At 41.7% G+C, this 24,388-nt stretch overlaps 1 protein-coding gene and 1 pseudogene across 15 annotated transcripts in view; one reads left to right on the forward strand and one right to left on the reverse strand.

Annotated features, from left to right (window-relative positions):
• Positions 1-23,736, reverse strand: part of BPTF (bromodomain PHD finger transcription factor) — a 175,804-nt gene extending 152,068 nt beyond the window's left edge. For 8 of the 15 annotated variants that reach the window (XM_058284562.2, XM_058284560.2, XM_058284558.2 and 5 more), the window contains exon 1: positions 22,935-23,735. In XM_058284562.2, the coding sequence (XP_058140545.1) occupies positions 22,935-23,550 (616 nt within the window). In that variant the 5' untranslated portion in view covers positions 23,551-23,735. Of the gene's footprint in view, positions 1-22,934 lie in introns of all 15 variants that reach the window. The other 7 variants (XM_058284554.2, XM_058284557.2, XM_058284553.2 and 4 more) reach the window with 2 other exon arrangements.
• Positions 13,565-14,661, forward strand: LOC139437266 (probable arginine--tRNA ligase, mitochondrial pseudogene; annotated as a pseudogene).
• Positions 23,737-24,388: the final 652 nt, after the last annotated feature.

Consider the following 24,388-nt stretch of genomic DNA (forward strand, 5'->3'; position numbering starts at 1 on the left):
GTAACAAAAGAATTCCATTTAAAAAAAGAGAGGGGGAAGTGGAGTGGCTCAACTGATAGAGCATCTGTCTACCATATGGAGGGTCCAGGGTTTAATCCCCAGGGCCTCCTGACCCATGTGGTGAGCTGACCCACGCGCAATGCTGCTGCACGCAAGTACTGTGCCATGCAGGGGCACCCCCACATAGGGGTGGTGCCCCACATGCAAGGTGTGTGCCCCGCAAGGAGAGCCACCCCATGTGAAAAAAGCGCAGCCCTGGGGAAGTGGACTTGGCCCAATGGATAGGGCATCCGCCTACCACACAGGAGGTCCACAGTTCAAACCCCGGGCCTCCTTGACCTGTATGGAGTTGGCCCATGCACAGTGCTGATGCGCGCAAGGAGTGCCATGACACACGGGTGTCCCCCGCGTAGGGGAGCCCCACGTGCAAGGAGTGCGTCCCATAAGGAGAGCCACCCAGCACAAAAGAAAGTGCACCCTGCCCAAGAATAGCGCCGCACACACGGAGAGCTGACACAAGATGATGCAACAACAAAAAAAAGAAACAGATTCCCGCTGCCGTTGATAAGGACAGAAGCGGTCACAGAAGAACACTCAGCAAATGGACACAGAGAGCAGATAACTGGGGGTGGAGGCGTGGGGGGAAGAGGAGAGAAATAAATAAAATAAATAAATAAATCTTAAAAAAAAATAACATCTTATTAAAAAAGCGCAGCCCACCCAGGAGTGGCGCTGCACACACGGAGAGCTGACGCAGCAAGATGATGCAACAACAACAAAAAAAGAGACGTAGTTTCCCAGTGCCGCCAGATAATGCAAGCGGACATAGGAGAACACACTGCAAATGGACAGAGAGCAGACAATGGCGGGGTGGGGGAAGGGGAGAAAAATAAATAAATAAATAAATAAATCTTTTGGTTTTTTTTAAGTATAACTTCTTTTCCTTAAAAACTATTAGTTAAATAATTTGACCAGAGGTTCCTGAGAAAGAGGTTTTATGTATGAGAACCCAGATATACTGTGCCAAACAATTCAGTTCACACACCAACTTTTAAACTTTTACAATAAAGGAATTCTTTATGTTATCAAATTAAATTACTCAGCCAAAAGTCCCTAATTTTAATCCTTCCTCCCACCTGTCCTACATATGACTCTCAGCTTAATTTTTCAGGATGTAGCTTTTGTAACATTAAATGCTAACTAACTCTTCCCCTGTCATCATCAACAACAAATAATGCACAGCTATTTCAAAGATGGCCCAAACATGCAGAAATTCAACATCAACTATATACACAAATAATACTATGCTGACAGTCCCAACAAAGGAGGACCACAGCTAGACTGCTAGGGCTACCCAGGCTGCCCAGGCACTGGAGTAAACAAAAGCCTAGGGAGCAGATGTGGCTCAAACAGGTGAGCACCTGCCTCACATATGGGAGGTCCCAGGTTCAGTTCCCAGTGCCTTCTCAAGAAAACAAAAAACGAGCCGACAATGAGCAAAAACAACAAGCAGACAAGGCAGCAAACTCAGGGGAGCCAATGTGGCTCAGTGGTTGAGTGCCAGCCTCCTGCATACAAAATCCCTGGTTTAATCCCTGGTCTCAGTACTTAAAAAAAAAAATGGCTAGCAGGAGGAGCAGGTATAGCTCAGTGGTTGAGTACCTGCTTTCCATGTACAAGGTCCTGGGTTCAATCCATGGATCTCCCCCTGCCCCAAAAAAATGCACTGATTTAATAAAACAATAACAAAAGAAAAATAATAAACTAATTTTTTTTTTAAAGCTAGAGGGAAAGAGATGCTAGGAAAATTCTCACTGGCCTAGCAGAGACAGACTGACTACAATAGCACAGTCACTGAAAGAGAATGTTTTCTGTGATGACATGAAATGACCCAAATGTTCTATATCTCATCTCTGTGGTACTGTGGTACAATATGGGAGCCATAGCCACATGTGGCTACAGAACACTTGAAAGGCAGCTTGTGCCAATCAAAAACAGAAGTTTTAATTTTGCTTCATTTAAAATAGCTACATGTAGCTAGTGGCAATCATAATGAATAGCACAGAACTACAGGAATAAGGAGGCTTTCTTTCACCCTCATACTCAGTTCAACAATTAAATTGTTCTGCCTACTGCCTACCAGAGACTGTGCCAGGGGAAGATGAAAGAGAAACTCCCTGCCCCAAAGCAGGATCTAATGAAGGAGAGATAGCCAAAGAGTTAACAGTATATTGCAGTACAATGTCTTACTGTTAAAGAGATAATCAGACTTCCGGGAAGATGGTGGGCTAGGAAGACACAGGACTCTCTTCTCCTCCAGAAAAATAGTTAGAAGACAGCCTGAAACAGCCTGGAAAAGATCTTCTAGGGTTTAGGACACCAGGCGAAGGCTGGATACCACCCAGAGGAGAAAGGGACAAAGGAGGGGAATCAGGACGACAGAACTGTGAGTTGAAACCAGTGGCTGCTGCTACTGCTGGCACCCTCCCCCACTTTAGAATACTCAGGCCTCTGGGCCTGCGGCTACAGACAAAGGGGGCCCCAGGGACCCACAAACCCAGGAAAGGGGAGAGAAAGGGATACCGTCTAAGGCTAACCCAGCTTATGACCTACAAATACGGTCTGCTGTGTCTCACCAGCTCTTCCAGGCCAGGTGGGACCACCACCATGGTTTGCCCTGGAGGTGGAACAGAAATGGAGAAATCTGACCATCTCAATCTCCCTCTCTTCTAGCCCGTAACTATTGTTGAGGACACACCTTCCCAGGAAAGGGCAGAGAGAGGGACACAGCCTAAGGTTGACTCAGCTTTTGACCCACAGATTTGGTCTGTGTCCCAGGAGCCCTTCCAGGCCAGGGAGGGCTGCATCATTGTTAGATTTGGGAGAAGGCAAGCGGCTAAAGATATACAACCCTCCCAATCTCCTTGTACTAACCAGGACTGATGTTTGAGGTCTCAGAGGGAAGTAGAGGTGTTTCCTACCCAGGAAAGGGAAGGGGGCTGCCAGAAAAGTCTGGAGGACTGTGTATGAGAAAGTGTGAATTACAAGGCTCTTAGCCTCCAGGCAGAAAACTCTAATACATTGATCCCCCTCTGTGTTGCAATACACTCCAACCAGGCATTGAATGGAGAGTTGCTAAAGCACGCCATCTGCTGGCAGACCAAGAAATTGCATGCAAGAAAATTAAAAATAAGTGAGAGGCTTTTTCAGGCCTCTGTAACCTCCCTCCTGAAGGCCCTAGGAAGCCGGTCTACAACAAAAACCAGGTACAGAGCCCAGTTTTGAACAACTAGCAGGGACAATCCTAATTATCCAGGCTGAGCCAAGAATCAAAGAGCAGTGGTAACACACAGCCTCCTGCTAATAAATCCCTACAAAAGATAAAGAAACCAAGCAACTGAGTAAATTACATCCAAATCAGATTCCTAGACATCAGCAAAAAATTACAAGCCATACTAAGAAAATAGAAGACATGGCCCAAGAAAAGGAATATATCAAATCCCCAGAAGAGATACTAATTACCAAGATGTGCATAAATTTCCAAAATCAAATTAATGAGTTGAAAGACAATATGGCCAAAAAGATGACATCGAGAAGACATTTAGGGGGAAGAGCATTTGGCTCAATGGATAGAGCATCCACCTACCACATGGGAGGTCCAGGGTTCAAACCCAGGGCCTCCTGACCCATGTGATGAGCTGGCCCACACACAGTGCTGATGTGTGCAAGGAGTGCCATGTCATGCAGGGGTGTCCCCTACATAGGAGAGCCCACGCGCAAGGAGTGCACCTCACAAGGAGAGCCACCCAGCATGAAAAAAGTACAGGCTGCCCAAGATTGGCACCATATACATGGAGAACTGATGCAGCAAGATGACGCAACAAAAACAGAAACAGATTCCCGGGTCCACTGACAAGAATGCAAGCGGAAACAGAAGAACACATAGCGATGGACACAGAGAGCAGACAACTGGGGGGTGGGAAGTGGGCAGGGAAGGAGAGAGAAATAAAAAATAAATCTCAAAAAAAAAAAAAAAAGACATTTAGGGAACAGAAGTGTTTCAAGTGATTAGGTGCCTCCCTCCCACATGGGAGGCCCCAAAGTCAGTTCCCCATGCCTTCTAAAAGTAAGATGAACACAAAATGAGCAGACAATGAGTGCAAACAATTGGGGGGGGGGGGGAATAAATAAATCTTTAAAAAATAATAAATCTTTTTTTAAAAAAAGAAGACATTAAATGAGGGCAAAGAAGATTTGACATTCTGAACAGAAACCACATTGACGGAGGTCTTGGGAAAGAAATACATAATAGATGAAATCAAAAACAATTTTGAGGCCTACAACAGCAGACACAAAATGACAGAAGAAAAGAATAAGTGATACTGAAGACAGAATAGATAAATTGAAGAGAGAAAAAAATGGGCAGGGGCTCAGAGAATTGAATGACAACATGAAACCTAACATCATACATGTCAGGGGAGTTCCAGAATGAGAAGAGAAGGGAAAAGCGGTAGAAAGAGTATTTGAGGAAATAGCCAAAAATTTCCCAACTCTCACAAAAGAAATGAACTTACATGTCCAAGAAGCGCACCATACCCCAATCAGAATAAATCTGAATACACCTACTCCAAGACACATAGTACTCAGAATGTCAAATGTCAAAAATAAAGAGAAAATTCTTAGAGAAGCAAGGGAGAAGCAAACTCTCACATACAGACTTAGCATGGATTTCTCTTCAGAAACCATGGAAGTGACAAGACAGTGGTATGATGCAATCAGGATATTGAAAGAAAAACTACCAGCCAAGAATTCTTTATCCAGAAAAATTGTCCTTCAAATATGAAGGTGAGTATAAAATATTCACAAACAGAGAGTAAAAGAGTTTGCAAAAAAAGAATCCACCTTGGGAAACAGACTTTGGCCCAGTGGTTAGGGCATCCGTCTATCATATGGGAGGCCCGCGGTTCAAACCCCGGGCCTCCTTGACCCGTGTGGAGCTGGCCATGCGCAGTGCTGATGCACGCAAGGAGTGCCCTGCCACGCAAGGGTGTCCCCCGCGTGGGGGAGCCCCACGCGCAAGGAGTGCACCCGTGAGGAAAGCCGCCCAGCGTGAAAAGAAAGAGCAGCCTGCCCAGGAATGGCGCCGCCCACACTTCCCGTGCCGCTGACGACAACAGAAGTGGACAAAGAAACAAGACGCAGCAAATAGACACCAAGAACAGACAACCAGGGGAGGGGGGGAATTAAATAAATAAATAAATCTTTTAAAAAAAAAAGAATCCACCTTTGCAGGAAATACTAAAGGAAGCCTTAGAACCTGAAAGAAAAGGACAGAAGCGAGAGGTTTGGCTAAGAGTATGGAAAAAATAGAGAAAGGATAACCAAAAGAGTAAAAAGACAAAAATATGATATAACACATGAAAACCAAAGAATAAAATGGTGTAAGAGTTTATTTACAGAAATATCACTGAATGTAAATGGATTAAACTCCCCAAGGATAAAGGCTGACAGAATAGATTAAAAAAACATGAACCATCCATATGCTGCTTATAAGAAATTCACCCTAGACCCAGGGATACAAATTGGCTAAAAGTGAAAGGTTGGAAAAAGATACTCCAAGCAAACAGTAACCAAAAAGTACAGGGGTAGCTATCCTACTGTCAGACAAAATAGACTTTAGAGGCAAAAAAGTTATAAGAGATACAGGAGGTCATTATATATTAATAAAAAGGGGGTGGTGAACTTGGCCCAGTGGTTAGGGCGTCCGTCTACCACATGGGAGGTCCGCGGTTCAAACCCCGGGCCTCCTTGACCCGTGTGGAGCTGGCCCATGCGCAGTGCTGATGCGCGCAAGGAGTGCCCTGCCACGCAGGGGTGTCCCCCACGTAGGGGAGCCCCACGCACAAGGAGTGCACCCTGTAAGGAGAGCCGCCAAGTGCGAAAGAAAGTGCAGCCTGCCTCAAAATGGTGCTACCCACAGGCAGAGCTGACACAACGAGATGACGCAACCAAAAGAAACACAGATTCCTGTGCTGCTGACAACAGAAGCAGACAAAGAAGAAACAGCAAATAGACACAGAACAGACAACCGGGGTGGGGGGGGAAGGGAGAGAAATAAATAAATAAATAAATCTTTTTTAAAAATAAAAAGGACAAAGCACCAGGAAGATGTAACAGTCATAACTATGCATCTAACCATGTGCCTCAAGATACATGAGACAAACTCTGGGAAAACTGAAGGGAGAAATATGCATCTGTACAATAATCACTGTACAATCATAAATGAAAGGGGGAAAGTTACAACTAACCCCATAGAAATAAAAAGAATCCTAAGAGAATATTATGAGAAACTATATGGCAACAAACTAGACAACCTAGATGAAATGTACAAATTCCTAGAAACAGCCTATAGGTTGTTATGTGCTATAGGTTGTAGAACAAACAACCTACACTGACACTGAAAGAAATACAAGACGTTAACAAACCAAAAACATTTAACGAGACTGAATCTGTCATCAAAAATCTCCCCTTAAAAAAAGTCCAGGACCAGATGGCTTCGCAAGTGAATTCTACCAAGCATTTCAAGAATTAACACCAAACCTGTTTAAACTCTTTCAAAAAACTGAAGAGGAAGGAAAATTACCCAACACACTTTGTGAGGTCAACATCATCCTAATAGCAAAGCCAGATAAAGATATTACAAGAAAATTACAGACCAATCTCTCTAATGAACATAGATGCAAAACTTCTCAACAAAATACTTGCAAATCGAATCCAACAGCATATCAAGAGACTTATGCATCACAACCAAGTGGGATTTATTTCTGGTATGCAAAGCTGGTTCAACATAAGAAAATCAATCAACATAATATACAACATTAACATATTGTAGGAAAATAACCACATGATCATCTCAATCGATGCAGAAAAGCATTCGACAAAATCCAGTATCCATTTTTTGATAAAAACACTTCAAAAGACAGGAATAGAAGGAAAATTCCTCAATATGATAAAAGGCATATATGAAAAACACACAGCCAACATCATACTCAATGAGGAAAGGCTGAAAGCTTTCCCTCTAAGAACAGGAAGGATGACCACTGTCGCCATTGTTATTCCATATTGTACTAAAGTTCTAGCTAGGGCAATTAGACAAGAAAAAAAATTAAAGGCATCCAAATAGGAAAACAGGAAGTAAAACTCTCACTGTTTGTGGATGGCATGATTCTGCACTTAGAAAATTCTGAAGTATCCACGACAAAGCTGCTTGAGCTAATAAATGAGTTCAGCAAAGTGGCAGGATACAAGATCAACAAGCAAAAATCAGTAATTTTTTATACACTAGTAATGAACAATCTGAGGAGGAAATCAGGGGAAAAGTTTCATTTACAATAGCAACAAAAAGACTCAAATATGTAGGAATTAACTTAACCAAAGAAGTACAGGACCTATATGCAGAAAACTACAAAATAATGCTAAAAAAAAATTTTGAAAGACCTAAACAAACGAAATGACATTCTGTGTTCATGGATTGGAAGAATACATATTGTGAAGATGTCACTCTTTCACAAACTAATTTATAGATTCAATGAAATACCAATCAAAATTCCAACAGTCTACTTTACAGAATTAGAAAAATTAATGACCAAATTCATTTGGAAGGGAAAGTGCACTTGAATAGTCAAGAGCATTCTAAAAAAGAAGAGCAACATGTGAGAAATTTCATTGCCTGACCTTGAAAAATAGTACAAAGCTACAGTGGTCAAAAGAGCATGGTACTAGCATAAAGACTGACATATCAATCAGTGGAACAGAATTGAGAGTCCAGAAATAAACCCTCGTCTAAACAGTCAACTGGTTTTTGACAAATCTACCAAGTCCATGTTAAAGGAACAAAAACAGTCTCTTCAACAAATGGTGCTGGGAGAACTGGATATCATAACCAAAAGAATGAAAAGAGGATCCCTATCTCACTCCCTATACAAAAATCAACTCAAAATGGATAAAGACCTAAACATAAAGGCCAGGACCATAAAACTACTAAAAGAAAATGTAGGGAAACATCTTCAAGACCTTTTAGTAGGTGATGGTTTCTTGGACCTCACACCCAAAGCATGAGCAACAAAAGAAAAAATAGATAAATGGGACCTTCTAAAATTAAAGACTTTTGCATCTTATATGACTTTGTCAAAAGGGTGAAAAGGCAATCGACTCAAAGGGAGAAAATATTTAGAAATCACATGTCGGATAAGGGTTTAATATCCAGGATATATAAAGAGATGTTACTAATCAAATCAACAATAAAAAGACAAACGACCTGGGAAATGGATGTGGCTCAACCAATTGGGCTCCCGTCTATCATATAGGAGGTCCAGGGTTCGATGCCCAGGGCCTCCTAGTGAGGGCAAGCTGGCCCACATGACAAGCTGGGACAGTGGAGTATCAGCCTATGTGGGAATGCTGCCCCGCACAGGAGTGACATCCTGAGCGGGAAAGCTGCCCCATGCAGGAGTGCTGGCCAACGCTGAGAGCTGGCGTAGCCAGATATGCAACAACAGACACAGAGGAGAGAAAATAAGAAGTAGCAGAACAGGGAGTTGAGGTGGAGCGAGAGAGTAATTGCCTCTCTCCCACTTCAGAAGGTCCCAGCATCGGTTCCCAGAGCCACCTAATGAGAATACAAGCAGACACAGAAGAATATATAGTGAATGGACACAGAGAGCAGACAACAGGGGGAAAGGGCTGGGGGGGGAGGGGGCGGGTAATGAATGAATTAAAAAATAAAAATAAAAAAGACAAACAACCCAACCAAAAAATGTGCAAAAGACTTGAATAGACATTTATCCAAAGAAGAAACACAAATAGCAAAAAAGCACATAAAAAACACTCAACATTACTAATGATTAGGGAAATGCAAATCAAAACTGCAATGAGGTATCATTTCACACCTATCAGAATGGCCACTATTAAAAAGACAGAGAACTACAAGTGTTGCAGAGGATATGGAAAGATAAGAACACTTATTCATTGTTGGTGGGAATGCAGAATGATACAGCAACTGTGGAGGACTGTTTGGCAGTTCCTAAAGAAGCTGAACATAGACTAGCTACGTGACCCTGCAAAACCACTACTGAGTATATACCCAGAAGAATTGAGAGCAGTGACACAAACAGACATCTGCACACCTATGTTCATAGCAGTATTATTCACGATTGCCAAAAGCTGGAAACAACCCAGGTTTCCATCAACTGAAGAACAGATAAACACACTGTGGTATATTCACACGATGGAATATTATGCAGCTGTAAGAAGAAATGAAATTTTAAGACATATGACAACATGGATGAACCTGGAGGACATTATGATGAGTGAAGCAAGTCAGACACTAAAGGATAAATACTGTATGATTACATTATTAGGAATCAAATATATTGTGTAATTTTTTTAAAATTACATGTATCTAGTACGTTTAACTGAGAAATGTATGTTTTTATTAACTGTGTTTTCTTTTCAAATTATTGTTTATATTTTCAATTATTAAGTGTACAAAATCAAGTTTAGAAAAGAGAGGTAATGGTAAAAGGGGTCAAATAAGAAGAAAAAACAATCCTAAAGATTTATGCACCTAAATACAGAGCTTGAAAGTACATGAAGCAAACAATGACAGAACTGCAAGGAAATCAACATATCCCTAACAACAGATCTAGACTCCTCTTGATATTTGTTAGAACAAGTAAAGAGGAAATCAGCAAGAATACAGAAAATCTTAATGACACTATCAACCAAGTTCACCTAGTTTATGACATTTATAGAATATGCCACCCAACAGCAAAATACACCTTCTTTTTGAATGTACACAGAAATTCACCTAGACAGCAATATTTCATACCTTAAAAATTCAAAAAAAATATTTAATTAATGTCATACAAAGTATATTCTCTGACTATAACAGAATTGAAATAAATTAGAGATTAACAACAGATCCTTGGAAAATAAATAAATCTTAAAAAAAAAAATCACTCTAGAAGATCCAATATGTAACTAACTATAAGTTCAAGGACCAAGCAAATTTGGGGAAGAAAATTAACAATAATAGAAGAACTTTTCCCAGAGCTAAAGGACATGAGTCTCCAGATTTAAAAGGCCCATCAGTTACCCAGTGCAATGAATGAAAAAGAGTCATACCAAGGGAGATCACTGTAAACTGCAGAATATAGGAAACAATGAAATGAGCGGAAAAGCTTTAGAAAGGGAAAAAACTAGTCAGACAACAAGGAAGTAATTAAAACAGCAACTCTAGATGCTGGAACTAAAGCAAATACCTCAAAACTCTTAAGTGAAACTGATTCTTTTATTTAGGATCCTATACCCAACCAAACAATCCATCAGGTATTAAGGTTGAAAAAGGCATTCTCAGACATGTATTGATACAAAAAATTTACTTCCCATGCGCCCATTCTTGGGAACCAACTAGGGATACGCTAGTGAAAAAAGGGAAGTAAATCATGAAAGATACAGTAACCAAGAAACAGGAGATCAACCTGGGAAAACAGAAAGGAAAAACAAAAGTCCCAATGTGGTGTTTGACAGACTTACTGAGCAACCAGTTAAGGCAAGGGCAGGAATGCTGAGGACTGCAGAAGGGATTATCGATAAGGGAAAAAAAGGGAATATGTACATCTGAGAGTTTCAAAAATAAGTGGTATTTTACACTTGACAAGAGCACTGAGCTAAGAATATAGAACACTAAGCAAATGAAAATATAAGACAGTAAATCCAGGAAAAGTTAGCAAAAACAACAAAAAACCTACAATTCCAGCACATTACTTGATTCAATGGCAAATAACATTTACATAGTCATAATAGTGTAATCAATTCCCAATGATTTACCTAAAATAAAGCAATAATGGGAGGATAAGGAAAGAAGGGGAATTTTACCATAACAAAGTTAAGAGATATATGTCTATAATTAATAATCAAGTAACAGTAATATAAATATATTACTTTAAAATGTGGGGGTAAATACTAGGAAAAAAACAGCTGAAAGTAGTTTGCCTTTAGGGAGGTCTCAGGGTGAAAAGATAGAACTGCTTTTGTTCAATGTAAGCTTTTAATACATTTTAATATAACTATGCTCTTGTATTACTCCTGCCTCCCACATAGGAGGTCCCAGGTTTGGTTCCTGGTGCCTTCTGAAAAAACAAAAACAAACAACAAGCAAAAGAGATGACAAAACCAACTCAGGGAAGCTAATGTGGCTCAGTGGTTGAGTACCGGCTTCCCAAATACGAGGTCCCAGGTTCAATCCCCAGCCCCCAGTACATCATTTAAAAAAAAAAGGTGAGGGGAGCAGATGTAGCTCAAGTGGTTGAGTGCCTGCTTCCCAAGTGAGGTCCTAGTTCAATCCCCAGTACCTCCTAAAAAAAAAAAAAGTGTATCTATATCCATATCTAGAGAGAGGGAGAGAATAAGCAGATAAAAAACAGACACAGGAAAGCGGATGTGGCTCAAGTGATCGGGCTTCTGCCTACCATATGGGAGGACCTGGGTTCGATCCCTGGGGCCTCCTGGTTTAAAAAAAAAAAAAAAGTGTGCCTGCACAGCAAGCCAGTGCCCACACAGTGAGCTGAGTGCCTGCATGGTGAGCCAGTGCCCACGCAGTGAGTCTCAGGGCAAGATGATGATACAACAAAAGAGAGACAAAGGTAAGGGTCAAGGCGAAGTGCAACAGAAGCCAGGATCTGAGGTGGCACAATTGACCTTTCCACATAAGAGGTCCCCAGGATTGGATCCCAGTGAATCCTAGAGGAGAAAAACAAGAAGACAAAAAGAAAAATAGATACAGAAGATCACACAGCGAATGGACACAGTAAAAACAGCAGCGTGGGAGGGGAAGGGAATGGGGAGCAGAAAAAAAAACAACACAGATATAGAAAACAGAACAAAAAAATAAACATCAAAACAGCTCCAGTGGTTATCTTTGGTTGATGGGATTATAGATGGATGTCATTTTCTTCTTTGTATTATGTGTATTTTCCTAATAGAGTAAATGTGCACTATTTTTAATTTTTCATTGCAATTTTTTAAAACAATGTGAGAGTAGATGAGATGGGGGAAGGTGAGGGAGTAATAGTGAGAGGGCCACAGGCTGATCTGAATCCTGGAAAACCGGTGTTTAAGGAGCAGAGAGGGAAGCGGCTGTGGCTCAATCAGATGAGCTCCCGTCTACCATGTGGGAGGCCCTCGGTTCGCATCCTGAGGCCTCCTTGGGAAGGCAGGCTCACCCACATGCTGCAGAGCACCGCCCGGCCTGCAGACACCATGGAGAGCCGACTCAGCAAGGTGACGCAACAAAAAGAAGGGAGACAAGCAAGAACACAGAGGAGCCTTCAGCAAATGGACACACAGAACAGAGAGCAAGCAAGCCGCAAGGGGGGAGGGGAAACAAAAATAAAAATAATAAATAATTAAATAAATAAAAGGAGCAGAGAAAGATCCCATGTCCAAAGAGTTAAAAGTACTAAGAGAGCATTTACTAAGAGGTTAAATATTATTTATATAAGAAACAAACAAAAAATACTAAGAGGGGGAGCAGATGTAGCTCAAGCAGTTGAGTACCCGCCTCCTACACGGAAGGTCCTGAGTTCGGTTCCTAGTGCCTCCTGAAAAAACAAAAGCAACAAGCAAAACAAAGGAAAAAACCAACTCAGGGAAGCCGACGTGGCTCAGTGGTGAGCACTGGCTTCCCACATATGAAGTCCCAGGTTCAATGCCTGGCCCGGGGGCACCTCAAAAAAAAAAAAAAGTACTAAGAGTGCTTTTTCTACTTTAATTGGCCACTGTAAGTAATTGAAGTTTCTTTATTATTTATTATAGTTCTGAAATTAATGTTAAGTGAACCAAAAATTTTAAGTTAAACATTTTATATTTCTTTTAAAAGGAGAAAAAATTTTTTAATATGCATTTTTATTAAGTGTGGTCCTCAAAATATGTGTATAGTTTGAGGCCAGCCCTAGACCTGGCAGCTGGGGCAAGCTTTCTGGACCCAGACAGAGCGTGCAACTTCCATCAGTCCATCGCCTCTCTGCTTTCCAGAGTGTTGGATCTTCTACCAGTAAACTTGACAAAGTCAATATCTGCAGTTCCAATTTCCAAAAAAAAAAAAAGTAGCTCATTTTCAGCTTTCTGTGGATGCTCTATTGGAAAAAAACAATGACCATTCAAGACCAGATATGTAAGTTGAATCCAAGAGATTGGCAGAGAAGCTAAAATGTGATACAATGATGAATGAAATCAGCACTAGCTGAGGAACTATAAATTTCAAAATAAACAGAAAACTATTAAAGACAGTGCTACACGTAATTGAATATAGTGCAAAAAATGTATTAAAAAAGAAAACTTTTCTCTGGTCTTCCCAAAAAGAAGGTAGTGGTTAAATTCAATTCACCTAATATTGCCAAAAAATTTCACATCGGACATTTGCATTCTACCACCGTAAGAAATTTTATAGCAAATCTCTTGTTATTTTCAAATAACAAGAATAAATTATCTTGGAGATTTGGGCATGCAATTTGGTGTTCTCAGAACTGGCTTCCAAATGTTTGGCTATGAAGAAAAACTCCAATCCAATCATTTACAACATCTCTTTGAAGTTTATGAACAAGTTAATAAAGAAGCAGCAGATGACAAAAGTATAGCAAAATCGCACGAGTTCTTCCAGCAATACGAACTAGGTGACATGCATGCAAGCACTTTCCTACTGTGAAAATTTCAGGACTTGAGCATTGAGTACATTCAGATTTATAAGCATCTCGGAATACACTTTGATGAATACTCAGGAGAATCATTTTATTGTGAAAAATCTCAAGAAGTCTTAAAATTGCTAGATAGTAGGGGACTCCTACAGAAAACAACAGATCTTATGCTATAGATCAAATGGTAGAATTCTGATACACTGATTTATGTGACATATAAAGGACAAAAAAAGCATTTTCAGCAAGTGTTCTAAGTGTTCCAAGTGCTGAAGATCATGGGATATGACTACGCGAAAGGTGGCCACATGTGCCCTTTGGGGCAGTACAGGGAATGAAGACCTGAGGAGAAGATGTTAATTTTCTAGATGTTTTAAATGAGATTCAATTAAGAATGCTTCAGAACATGGCTTCCACTAAGACAACTAAAGAACCTGAGAACCCACAGGAGACTACAGAAAAGGGTCAGGATCGCAGCACTCATTATTCAGGACTTCAAGGGTTCACGGTTATCTATCAGTTCAATTGGGATCATGTTTTCCAGAGTCGCAGAGACACAGAAGTCTTCCTACAGTACCGCATGCACGCCTACAGTTTAGAAGAGACTTTTGGATGTGGTTATCTAAATGACTTCAATGCTGCTTGTTTACAAGTCACAATCTGTTTCAATTCTACAACATCTTCTCAGGTTTGACTATGTGCTTTATCGATCATCTCAGGACCTTGAACCCAGGCACACTGTCAGTTACCTTCTAACTCTAAGTCAACTTGCCACCATGGCATCCAATAAGCTACAAATAAAAGTCCTCCTGAAATGGCTGGGACCAGACTTCATCTTTTCAGAGCTGAGCATTCTGTCCTAGTCAAAAGAATGAAACTTCTTAGAATAACACCTGTTTCCAGAATGTAATATCTAATTAAAATGGGTTTTAAAATGCTTTTCAAAAATGTATATACTTTGTAACTCAGTTGACAGTTTTTAATAGAATAAAATACTACTTTACAACACTGCTAAGTCGGTCTCCATAGCTTCACAGTATCACCATCTTCATTCATGAAGAAATGCTGCCATATATTAAGTTACAACCATTAACAATGGCTAATATTCTTTTTTTTAAGGTTTATTTATTTATTCCGTACCCCCCTCCAGTGTCTGCTCTCTGTGTCAATTTGCTGTGCGTTCTGTATCTGCTTTTCTTCTCTTTAGGTGGCATCGAGAACTGATCCTGGGACCTTCCAGAGTGGAAAAGAGGTGCTCAATCTCTTGAGCCACCTCAGCTCCCTGGTCTGCTGCATCTCCTATTGTCTCTCCCCTGTGTCTCTTTTTGTTTTGTCATCTTGCTGTGCCAGCTTGCTGCACGGGCCAGCACTCCCGCACAGGCCAGCTCACTGTGCAGGTGAGCTCTCCTACGCGGGCCAGCTTGCTGCACAGGCCAGCACTATGCGTGGGACAGCTCTCTGCGCAGGCCAGCTTGTCTTCTTCACAAGAAGGCCCTGGGAATCATAGATCTTTTGGAAAGCTTACAACCCAGATCTCTTTTATCCTAAGAAAACTGTTTAAAAACTATTAGAGCAAATATAAGTCTGGCTAAAATGATTCTATTAAAATTGAATTTGTAATGACCCAGCAATTCCACTCTTATGTGTATCCCCAAAATAAATGAAAGTACACACACAGACAAAAACTTGTACACAAATGTTCATATCAGCATCATTCATAATAGCCAAAAGGTAGAAACAACCCAAAAGTTCACATGAAAAGATAAAATGTATTACATCTATACACTGAATACTGTTGGAACATAGTACTGATAAATGCTACAACATGGATGAAACTTGAAAACATTATGCTAAGTGAAAGAAGCCACATATTACAGGATTTCATTTGTATGAAATGTCCAGAATAGGCAAATGCAGAGAGGCAGAAATAGGTGCCAGAGGCTGATAGCAGGGAGAAATGAGGAGTGACTGCTAATGGGTAAAGGGTTTCTTTTTGAGATGATAAAAACGTTTTGGGGGAAACGGACTTTGGCCCAGTGGTTAGGGCGTCCGTCTACCATATGGGAGGTCCGCGGTTCAAACCCCGGGCCTCCTTGACCCGTGTGGAGCTGGCCATGTGCAGCGCTGATGCGCGCAAGGAGTGCCGTGCCACGCAAGGGTGTCCCCCGCGTGGGGGAGTCCCACGCGCAAGGAGTGCGCCCGTGAGGAAAAGCCGCCCAGCGTGAAAAGAAAGAGCAGCCTGCCCAGGAATGGCACCGCCCACACTTCCAAGGAGTGCCGTGCCACGCAAGGGTGTCCCCCGCGTGGGGGAGTCCCACACGCAAGGAGTGCGCCGTGAGGAAAGCCGCCCAGCGTGAAAAGAAAGAGCAGCCTGCCCAGGAATGGCACCGCCCACACTTCCCGTGCCGCTGACGACAACAGAAGCGGACAAAGAAACAAGACGCAGCAAATAGACACCAAGAACAGACAACCAGGGGAGGGGGGGGGGAATTAAATAAATAAATCTTTAAAAAAAAAAAAAATTTTGGAACTAGATAGTAGTGATGGATGTAGAACTCTGTGAATACACTAAAAACCACTGAATTTTATACTTAAAAAGAATTTCATAGTATTTGAATTATATCTCAATAGAGCTATTTAAAAAGTGAATTTTTTGGGAAGCGGACTTTGCCCAATGGATAGGGCGTCTGCCTACCATATGGGAGGTCCACGGTTCAAACGCCAGGCCTCCTTGACCCGTGTGGAGCTGGCCCATGCGCAGTGCTGATGCACACAAGGAGTGCCGTGCCACCCAGGGGTGTCCCCCACGTAAGGGAGCCCCACACGCAAGGAGTGCGCCCCGTAAGGAGAGCTGCCAGCGCAAAAGAGAGTGCAGCCTGCCCAAGAATGGCATAGCATACACGGAGAGCTGACACAACAAGATGACGTAACAAAGAGAAACACAGATTCCTGGTGCCCCTGATAAGGATGGAAGCCGTCACAGAAGAAAACACAGCAAATGGACACTGAGAGCAGACAACTGGTGGGGGGGGAAGGGGAGAGAAATAAATAAATAAATCTCTTTTTTTTAGTGAATTTTTACTAAATATTGCTTGAAAATCATTTAGCAATTTAGATATTCAATAAATATCAGCAATTGTTGCTACTATTTTTAAAAAATCATGCAATAAAAAAATTGTGTAACTTAATATCTAGAAGGATATATAAAACAATTTAGATATATACCATTGGAGTATTTGGACTAAACAATTAAAAGATTATAATCACATTTAATTATGTGAACTTTAATTTTTTGTATGATTTTACTTCCAATCTTTTAAAGTACATTTTGCATGTATAATCAGGTTTTATTTTGTTTTTAGGTAAGAAATATTCTGCCTCCTGAGGCTTATCATTTTATAGAACTGAAAGTATGAGAAAAAAATACTTAGAGTAATGAGGCACAGTGTGTGAACTAGTGCAAAATTAGGGAGCAGACACTCTAACTGCTAAAACCAAAGTGAAGAGAGACCAAAGTAAGCAACAGTACTCATGAAGATTTCTCCCAGGAAGTGGGATTGGAGCCTGGCTAAAGAATGGGGAAGAATCTATTATAAGCAAAGGAAGAGGGCATCTGCTAGGATTTGCCTGTCTGTGTCACCCAGATTACCACTCACCTCCAAGGATCTGCAGTTACAGGGAAGATAAAGTATCTGAAAGAGTAAGAAAAGAAGGACCTAACAGGAGGAGACCACAGCTCCTTGGCTTAAAATTCCCAATCCTGCCGTGCACACACATTTCAATACACATCTCCACTTGCAAATATTCCTATGGGAAAGGACCAGAAGAGTACAGATCATGAACTGTACACAAGATGATTACTGCACACCTAGGAGGTAAATCCTCACAGATCATTTTGCCCAACTTTTGCATAACTCTTTTGGCTTTCATTTTCATTCTTTTAATTCTCATGTTAAACCCCTTAGGTACTGATACCTGAAAAGAAATTTTATTAATTTCCCTTATAATTTCCCTCTTGCCACTCTCAATAGGAATATTTGAAGCATTACTGACAATCTACACTTCTAGTGATTGCCAAATCCTGGAGAAAATTGACATACATCCAGAATCAATCACAGACACAGGACAGGACTATAGAATCCATCCATATCCCCTTCCAGCTATTTTGGCCTCTTCTAATCCACCCTGCATAACAGAAGTTATGCAAAACTTCCTCAGGTCCCACTGAAATCATATTCCACTGTTTCCAGATCTTTTCATTAATCCTTAACACCTACAAATGAATAGATCTGAAAGAGATTTGAGAGAGCAGAAATCACCTCCTCCAGTAATTCTCTCAAGGGAAGAGGGGCTGTACTACTGGCTTAACAGTATCTCCGGGATTTGGTTTGGTTTTGTTTCATGCTCATGCACAATGCTGATGGGAATACAGTATACCTCTTGGGTGTTCTGGGAATGAGAAATGATAAGAGGATCACTGCTCTAGCCCAATCTTCATTCTACAAATTGGGGCGGGGGGCTGAGTACAATTGATATAGCCTGGTACTCTACCCCAGCAAAGCATACAATGGAGCTCTACAATTTATTTCCTATTCATATAATCAGGCTTTTGCTAAATCATGTTACTTAGTTACTACCTGGTGCCTTAGCTCACACTGCTCCCTCCATCCTGGCTGTCCCCATCACCATCCAGGAAGTAATGTCCACACCAGCTTCGTCTTCCCTTTCCCTCTCCCCCCAGAACAGAGTATGCTCTTTCACTCCTTTAAATCTCCACTGCACTTTGTACCTCTCTTGCAGCAATCAGGAACTACACATATACTGAAAAGATATTTGATTGACACTGGCAGGAAAAAATATTGCCAAACCAGTAGTAAGAAATTTTGCCTTAGGTAAATCTACAATTCATTCATGGCATCTATGACACTGATCTCCTGTGTCATAACCCTCAGACTACTTAAATCACTAACTCTCTCCCAGGATAACACCAGGGATTTTGCTTTCTAAAATAAGAGGTTCCAAACTTCAAAATTCGGGTAAGTTTCTCAGAAGTCCTACACAAGTTAAATTCAAGAATCATTCTGTCGATATGACAGTGGTTGAAAAGGAAAGCCTGAAGTCATGTATATTACTAGAAGGAAAGCTAAAGAATATAACATGGGACTGTATAACATAGTGAAAACCCCTTGTGAAATATGAACATGGGTAATATTACATATATAAGACTGTTTTTCTTTGAAACTGAACAAATGCGTTAATGTTACAAAATGTAAATATCAGGCAAAAATACAACCAAAGCAAAATATGGACAGCAGTGTATAGTAATATATTAATAACTTTTCATTAAGGGTTAAAAAAAAAAAGGAAATATACTAAGTGAAAGAAACTAGACAAAAGGTACTACATAATATAAATACAAATAAATTAGAAAGACAGAAACAGAATAGCAGCTACGTACAGCAGGGGAAGCAAAGAGAGACTGAAAGGTGATTATTAAGGGATAGAATTTTTTTTGTTTATTTTTTATTATCATTATTATAATGAAAACACTTTAATAATGAAGTAATGAATGCAGAACTATGTGATTATACCAAACACCACTGACTGTACACTTTGGATGGATAGTATGCTTTTATTAACATGTATCAATAAAATTTATTAAAAAAGAATAGTTTGAAATATGATTTAATGTTTTTAATCAGCAAATGCTTAATGTCAAAATGATGAAAGAATTTTACCAAATACCTATCCAGAAGAGATTTACTATACAGTCCTTTCTGATGTATTGTTTAGGTATGCCACAGAACCTATAAGCTGAAATCTAAATTTAAAAAATAAAAAACTAAAATCTATATGCAGCCAAATGCCTCTAGTTTAAGCAAAACTAGATTATTTCAATTTTTTATTAATAATTTGTCATGTGAGTACTTTAGGTACTCATTTCAATTTTTTCTCCATTAAAGGAAAACATTTAATTCTCGTTAATAAACTTTTAAAAATCTATGAATTTAGGAAACTGAGCTACTAACTTCAACCAATAGCTGTATCAACAGTTACATTACCTACAAAGTACTGAATAGACGAAGGAGTTATTTCTTATGTTAAGAATTTACAAAGTACTGAACAGATGAATAGATGAATGAGTTATTTCTTATGCTAAGAATATAAATATGCTGGTTCTTAAATAACATTCTAGTCTACAAAAATTCATCAGTATTTCAGGGAATCCAGTAAAGGAAGGTGGACTGTGGTTAACAGAACAAATATTAGAATGTTCTCTCATGAACTATAACAAATACATAATATTAACACAGGGTGTTAATAATCCGGTGGGTTGGAAGAAAAATACACCAAGTGTAAGATATGGGCTTATATATAGTTAGCAGTAATATTTTGAGGATGCTCTTTCATAGTTTGTAACAAATGTTTCACAACGATGCAAGGTGACGGTGATAGGGTGTTGTATGGAAGCCCTGTTAAGATGATATGCATGTTTGTTTTGTAAGTTCACAACTTTTACTATACACTTACTATTTATGTATATTCATGTATGAATGATATACTTCAATAAAATTTTATTAAATATTTATAAAAAATATTTATTAAAAAATTATCAGTATTCTAATTACTAATTAAGTACATTTCTCATTTAGCCTTGAAAGTACAACAGAATTCAAATCCACCAACCATGTCTTTATGTGTTCTTGAGATATCCCAGTCCTATAAACCAGTCCTAGAACTTTTTTCCTTCCAAAATACATGTATATATACATGTTTACTTGAAAACTTTCCTCCCAGAAGTACAGACAATAAAACTAATGAAACTAGTACTTAGCCTAAACTAGACACCTGTCATGCTTTGTTGCCCATTCTAGGTAAGTGACCATATTCTAAAAGTTTAGAACAAATTGAATCATCCATTTTACCATAATCTTGAGAAATGTGTTTCAAAAGGCAAGACATTCAACAAGCTAACATCACATACAATAAAGAAAGGAAAATGCCTGGCAAACAACACGAAATGAAAGCTCAAAACCCTCCACTGTATAATTATCCAAACTTCATCTATTACAAATTCTCACCTACTAGCAATCATTTATCCAACCAGTTTTTGAGGAGCACCTGCTATGTGTGCAAAACTCTATAGTAAGAGCTGCAGGGGATACAAGATCCTTAAAGAGTGAATCATTTTATATAGGGTTAGGACAGTATACAAAAGGTGGACTGCAAGTATCATTAAAAAAAGAAGTCATAGAAATATCATAAATATGCAACAATTTTTTAAAAAGGAAACCTAACCAAGGATTTTAATTTAATTCAGTATATGCACAGCCATCAATCCTAACTACTCTTTGCTAGACCTTCAAATAGGTGCTAAAGTTAGCTGAACTGCCCTGTCACACTGCTTTAGCTCTGTCTAATCCGAAAAAACTTCCTCCAGTAGTGCAATTCAGTCTCTATGGTTCATCCACTTCCGGACTCTTGGTAGAAAGAAAACCAACATGTGATTTCTTAATGTAAAAAACTATTACCATAAAAGATGTACTAAAATTAAGTTGGCAAGAAATGAAAACTTATCTGCAGTCCGTTCTACATAAAAAAGACTTAGGTACTTGGCATTATTTGATTCATTTCCTTCACTCTCCTCCAGCTTGCTTCCCCACCAAAAAAAGATGGATATTCCCATTGTCAAGCAAAAGAAATTACCTTTTTCCAGTAGATGTTAGGATAATCTAAATGAGTTTACATCTGGCCTAAAGCCCCATACTACCACAATAATTATTTAAGCAGTTTTTTTAAAAGGAAACATTTAAATTTAAACACTTCTACTACCTTAGTTTCTCTTTTAAAAACAAGTGACACACCTTAATTACTTTTCTAAGTTCCTCCTATGCCTTCATAAACTTTACTTTGCAAATGCTCTTAAAACTGGACTCTAATTTCTTTAATCCAGATAAACAAAAATATAAAGGGAAAATCTTGTATGTTGTTGCTACAAATCATGTTTTTTTTTTGCACAATTTACTAAGCTGCAACTAAGTTATTTAATACAAAGCAGCAATTGTGTGTGTGTTTTAACAAAATGCATTTCAGCATCAGCCTAGAGAAACTTTCTGTGAGAAAACAGGGGAGGAGTCACCACAGAGAAGCTCAATACAGATCCAGGGCAGATTTTCATTCTCAGAAACAGGGTGAAAAGAAAAAGTAATTTTGCAATAAATCCCCAAATACATTTGCTGTGTGAATTAGAAAGTGGTCCAAAAGGGCATCTTCAGCAATTATGTCTGGTAATCAACTATACATTTTCTGCAACAGGTGATGAGAAACTACATCTCCTAAGCAGAGCAAGCAAGATCAAATTAGTCTGATGCATGTCCCTGCAGTATTTTACTTTTATTTTGGATTTCACCAAAATGATTTTTAATCAGATGAATTATCCAATTGGTTCGGTTTTCTGCTTTGCCTTTTAATCAGCCATTTACCAGCAACTGTTGCACTAGCCTATTAACAACCAAAGAATAAAAACAAACACACAGGACCAGATAAGGCTCCCTTACTAACTCAACTGATCTATTTCCTTAACACAATTTTTAAACCACATAGCTAAGGGTGGGGAGGGAAGCATGTTTGGGGGCGGGGGTGTACCACATCTGTCTAAATCCTTAATTCACTTTTTAAGGAGTAAATATATAATAAAAATCTAAAAGAAACTACATTAGAAATGCAAAGAGGTTTGCAAAACAAGAGGCTTCTTTCATTTCAAAAAACCAACCCAAAACAAGGGGAGAAAATGAATGCAATGGGTATGCGTCTGCCAAAGTTTCAATCCTGCCCGGTGGAGACACTGCACTGGCACAAATCTTGAAGAGGAAAAAGAGGGGGTGGGGGTTAGAGAAAGAGAGCCCGAGTGTGGCCTGCAAACGGCAACAATGCAATCTCCATTTTGAACAATGCGCCTCTTTCCTCTTGTAAATCTAGTTTTTTGTTTTGTTTTGGTTTTTACAGCCTTTTTTTTTTTTTTTTTTTTGGCCACTTGATATGCCGTCGCATTTCCCCTGTTCCGGGGGGAGGTGAGGGTAGGGGGAGGCCGGAGCAGGATGCACAGTACACGAGAGGGAGTGAACAGGGGGGAGGGTAGAGGAGGTGGGGAAGGAGTCTGCAGCAACTAGGCTGGGTGGGTACCTGGAGTGCTGCTATAGGTGCTATGGCTCCTGAAGCTGCTTTCCGTGCAATAACTGGCGTCGTCGTCGTCGTCTTCCATCTCCTCCGGATAATCGGAATCATCGTCGTCCTCCTCCATCTCATCTTCCTCATCGTCCTCGGAATCCTGGGTCTCCTCAGCGTCGCCGTCCTCCTCCTCCTCCTCCTCCTCGGAGACCATGTCCTCCTCCTCCTCCTCCTCGCTCTCGTGGTCATCGTACACCACTTTGTTGACGGCCCTCCGGGCCGGGGTGGTCCGGGCCAGGTGGCCGCCGCCGCCCCCGCCCCCCGTCCTGCCGCCCCCGCCTCCTCGCCCCCCCCGGCCCGGGGCGCTGGTGCTGGGGGGGGCCGGCGGCGGCGGCGGCGGCGGCTTCCTCCGGCTACTGCTGCCCCCCCTGGGCGAGCTCAGCCGCGTCTTGGGCGCCACCTCAGCCTGGGCGGCGGCCCACCTGCCCCGGCTGCTGCCGCGGTGCCGCGAGCGGAGCCCCCCGATGGGTCCGGACGTGGGCGGCGGCGGCGGCGGCGGCGGAGCCGGGGCGCAGCGCTCCGCAGCGGGAGCCGCGGGCTGCTTGGGCGGCCTGCCCCGCCGGCCCCTCATGTCGGAGCCGAGGCGGGGGGAGAAGGGAAAGCGGAGGGGGGAGGGGCGGGCGGAGGGGCGGCGGTGGGGGGCGCCGGGGCCGGGTGGGGAGGCCCGCGGGGCCGGGCGGGAGGGGCCGGGCCGGCGGAAGCGGGTGGAGGGAGAAGGCTCAATCCGAATTGCTGGGGCCCCACTCCGGATCGCCTTCAGCCGCCATCTTGTTTCTTCCCTCTTGCTCGGTGACTGGGGGAACCGACAGCGGCCGCAGGCCCGGAGCGCGGTCACGTGAGCTGCGCCGCCGACGAGCCTGGGACGAAGCGAGGCCGCGCGGCGGCCGCTAGGGGGAGCGCGGGAGCGCCGAGTCGGGGGCGGGGAGCCCAGGGCGCCTCGGTGTGGTGGGGCAGGGCCGTGAGCGCTGGCGGTGCGGGAGCGAGGGGCGTCCCGGTCAGGAAATGCCCCCTGCAGAAAGGCGTCGGAAGACGGGAGGCCTCGGCAGAGCTCCCCACCGAGTCCAGACTTGGCAAGGCCCCATTCCCGCGGCTCCCCGCCCTCGGCGCGGAGGGGAAGGCTGGAGAGACACAAAACCCATCCCGCTTCTGCCCCCTTGGGGAAACTGATGCCGAGGCAGCCGGAGAGGGTGTCGCGGAGGGGGCGACTCGGGGACCAGGCAGCGCCGGCGACGGAGGAAAATTAACTGTGGGCAGGAGGACGAGCCCCCAGAAATGTGAAACTCCGACGGCTTGTTTCTAGAGTCCTGAAATTGATGCCAATGACAACTGCTCCGGGTAGTTGCCAGGAACCACGCCCTGGGAGAGACGCTTGTCGCACAGAATCACCACCCGGAAAGCCTCGGATTAAC

Source organism: Dasypus novemcinctus, chromosome 21, assembly GCF_030445035.2.
Source record: "Dasypus novemcinctus isolate mDasNov1 chromosome 21, mDasNov1.1.hap2, whole genome shotgun sequence".
NCBI lineage: Eukaryota > Metazoa > Chordata > Mammalia > Cingulata > Dasypodidae > Dasypus > Dasypus novemcinctus.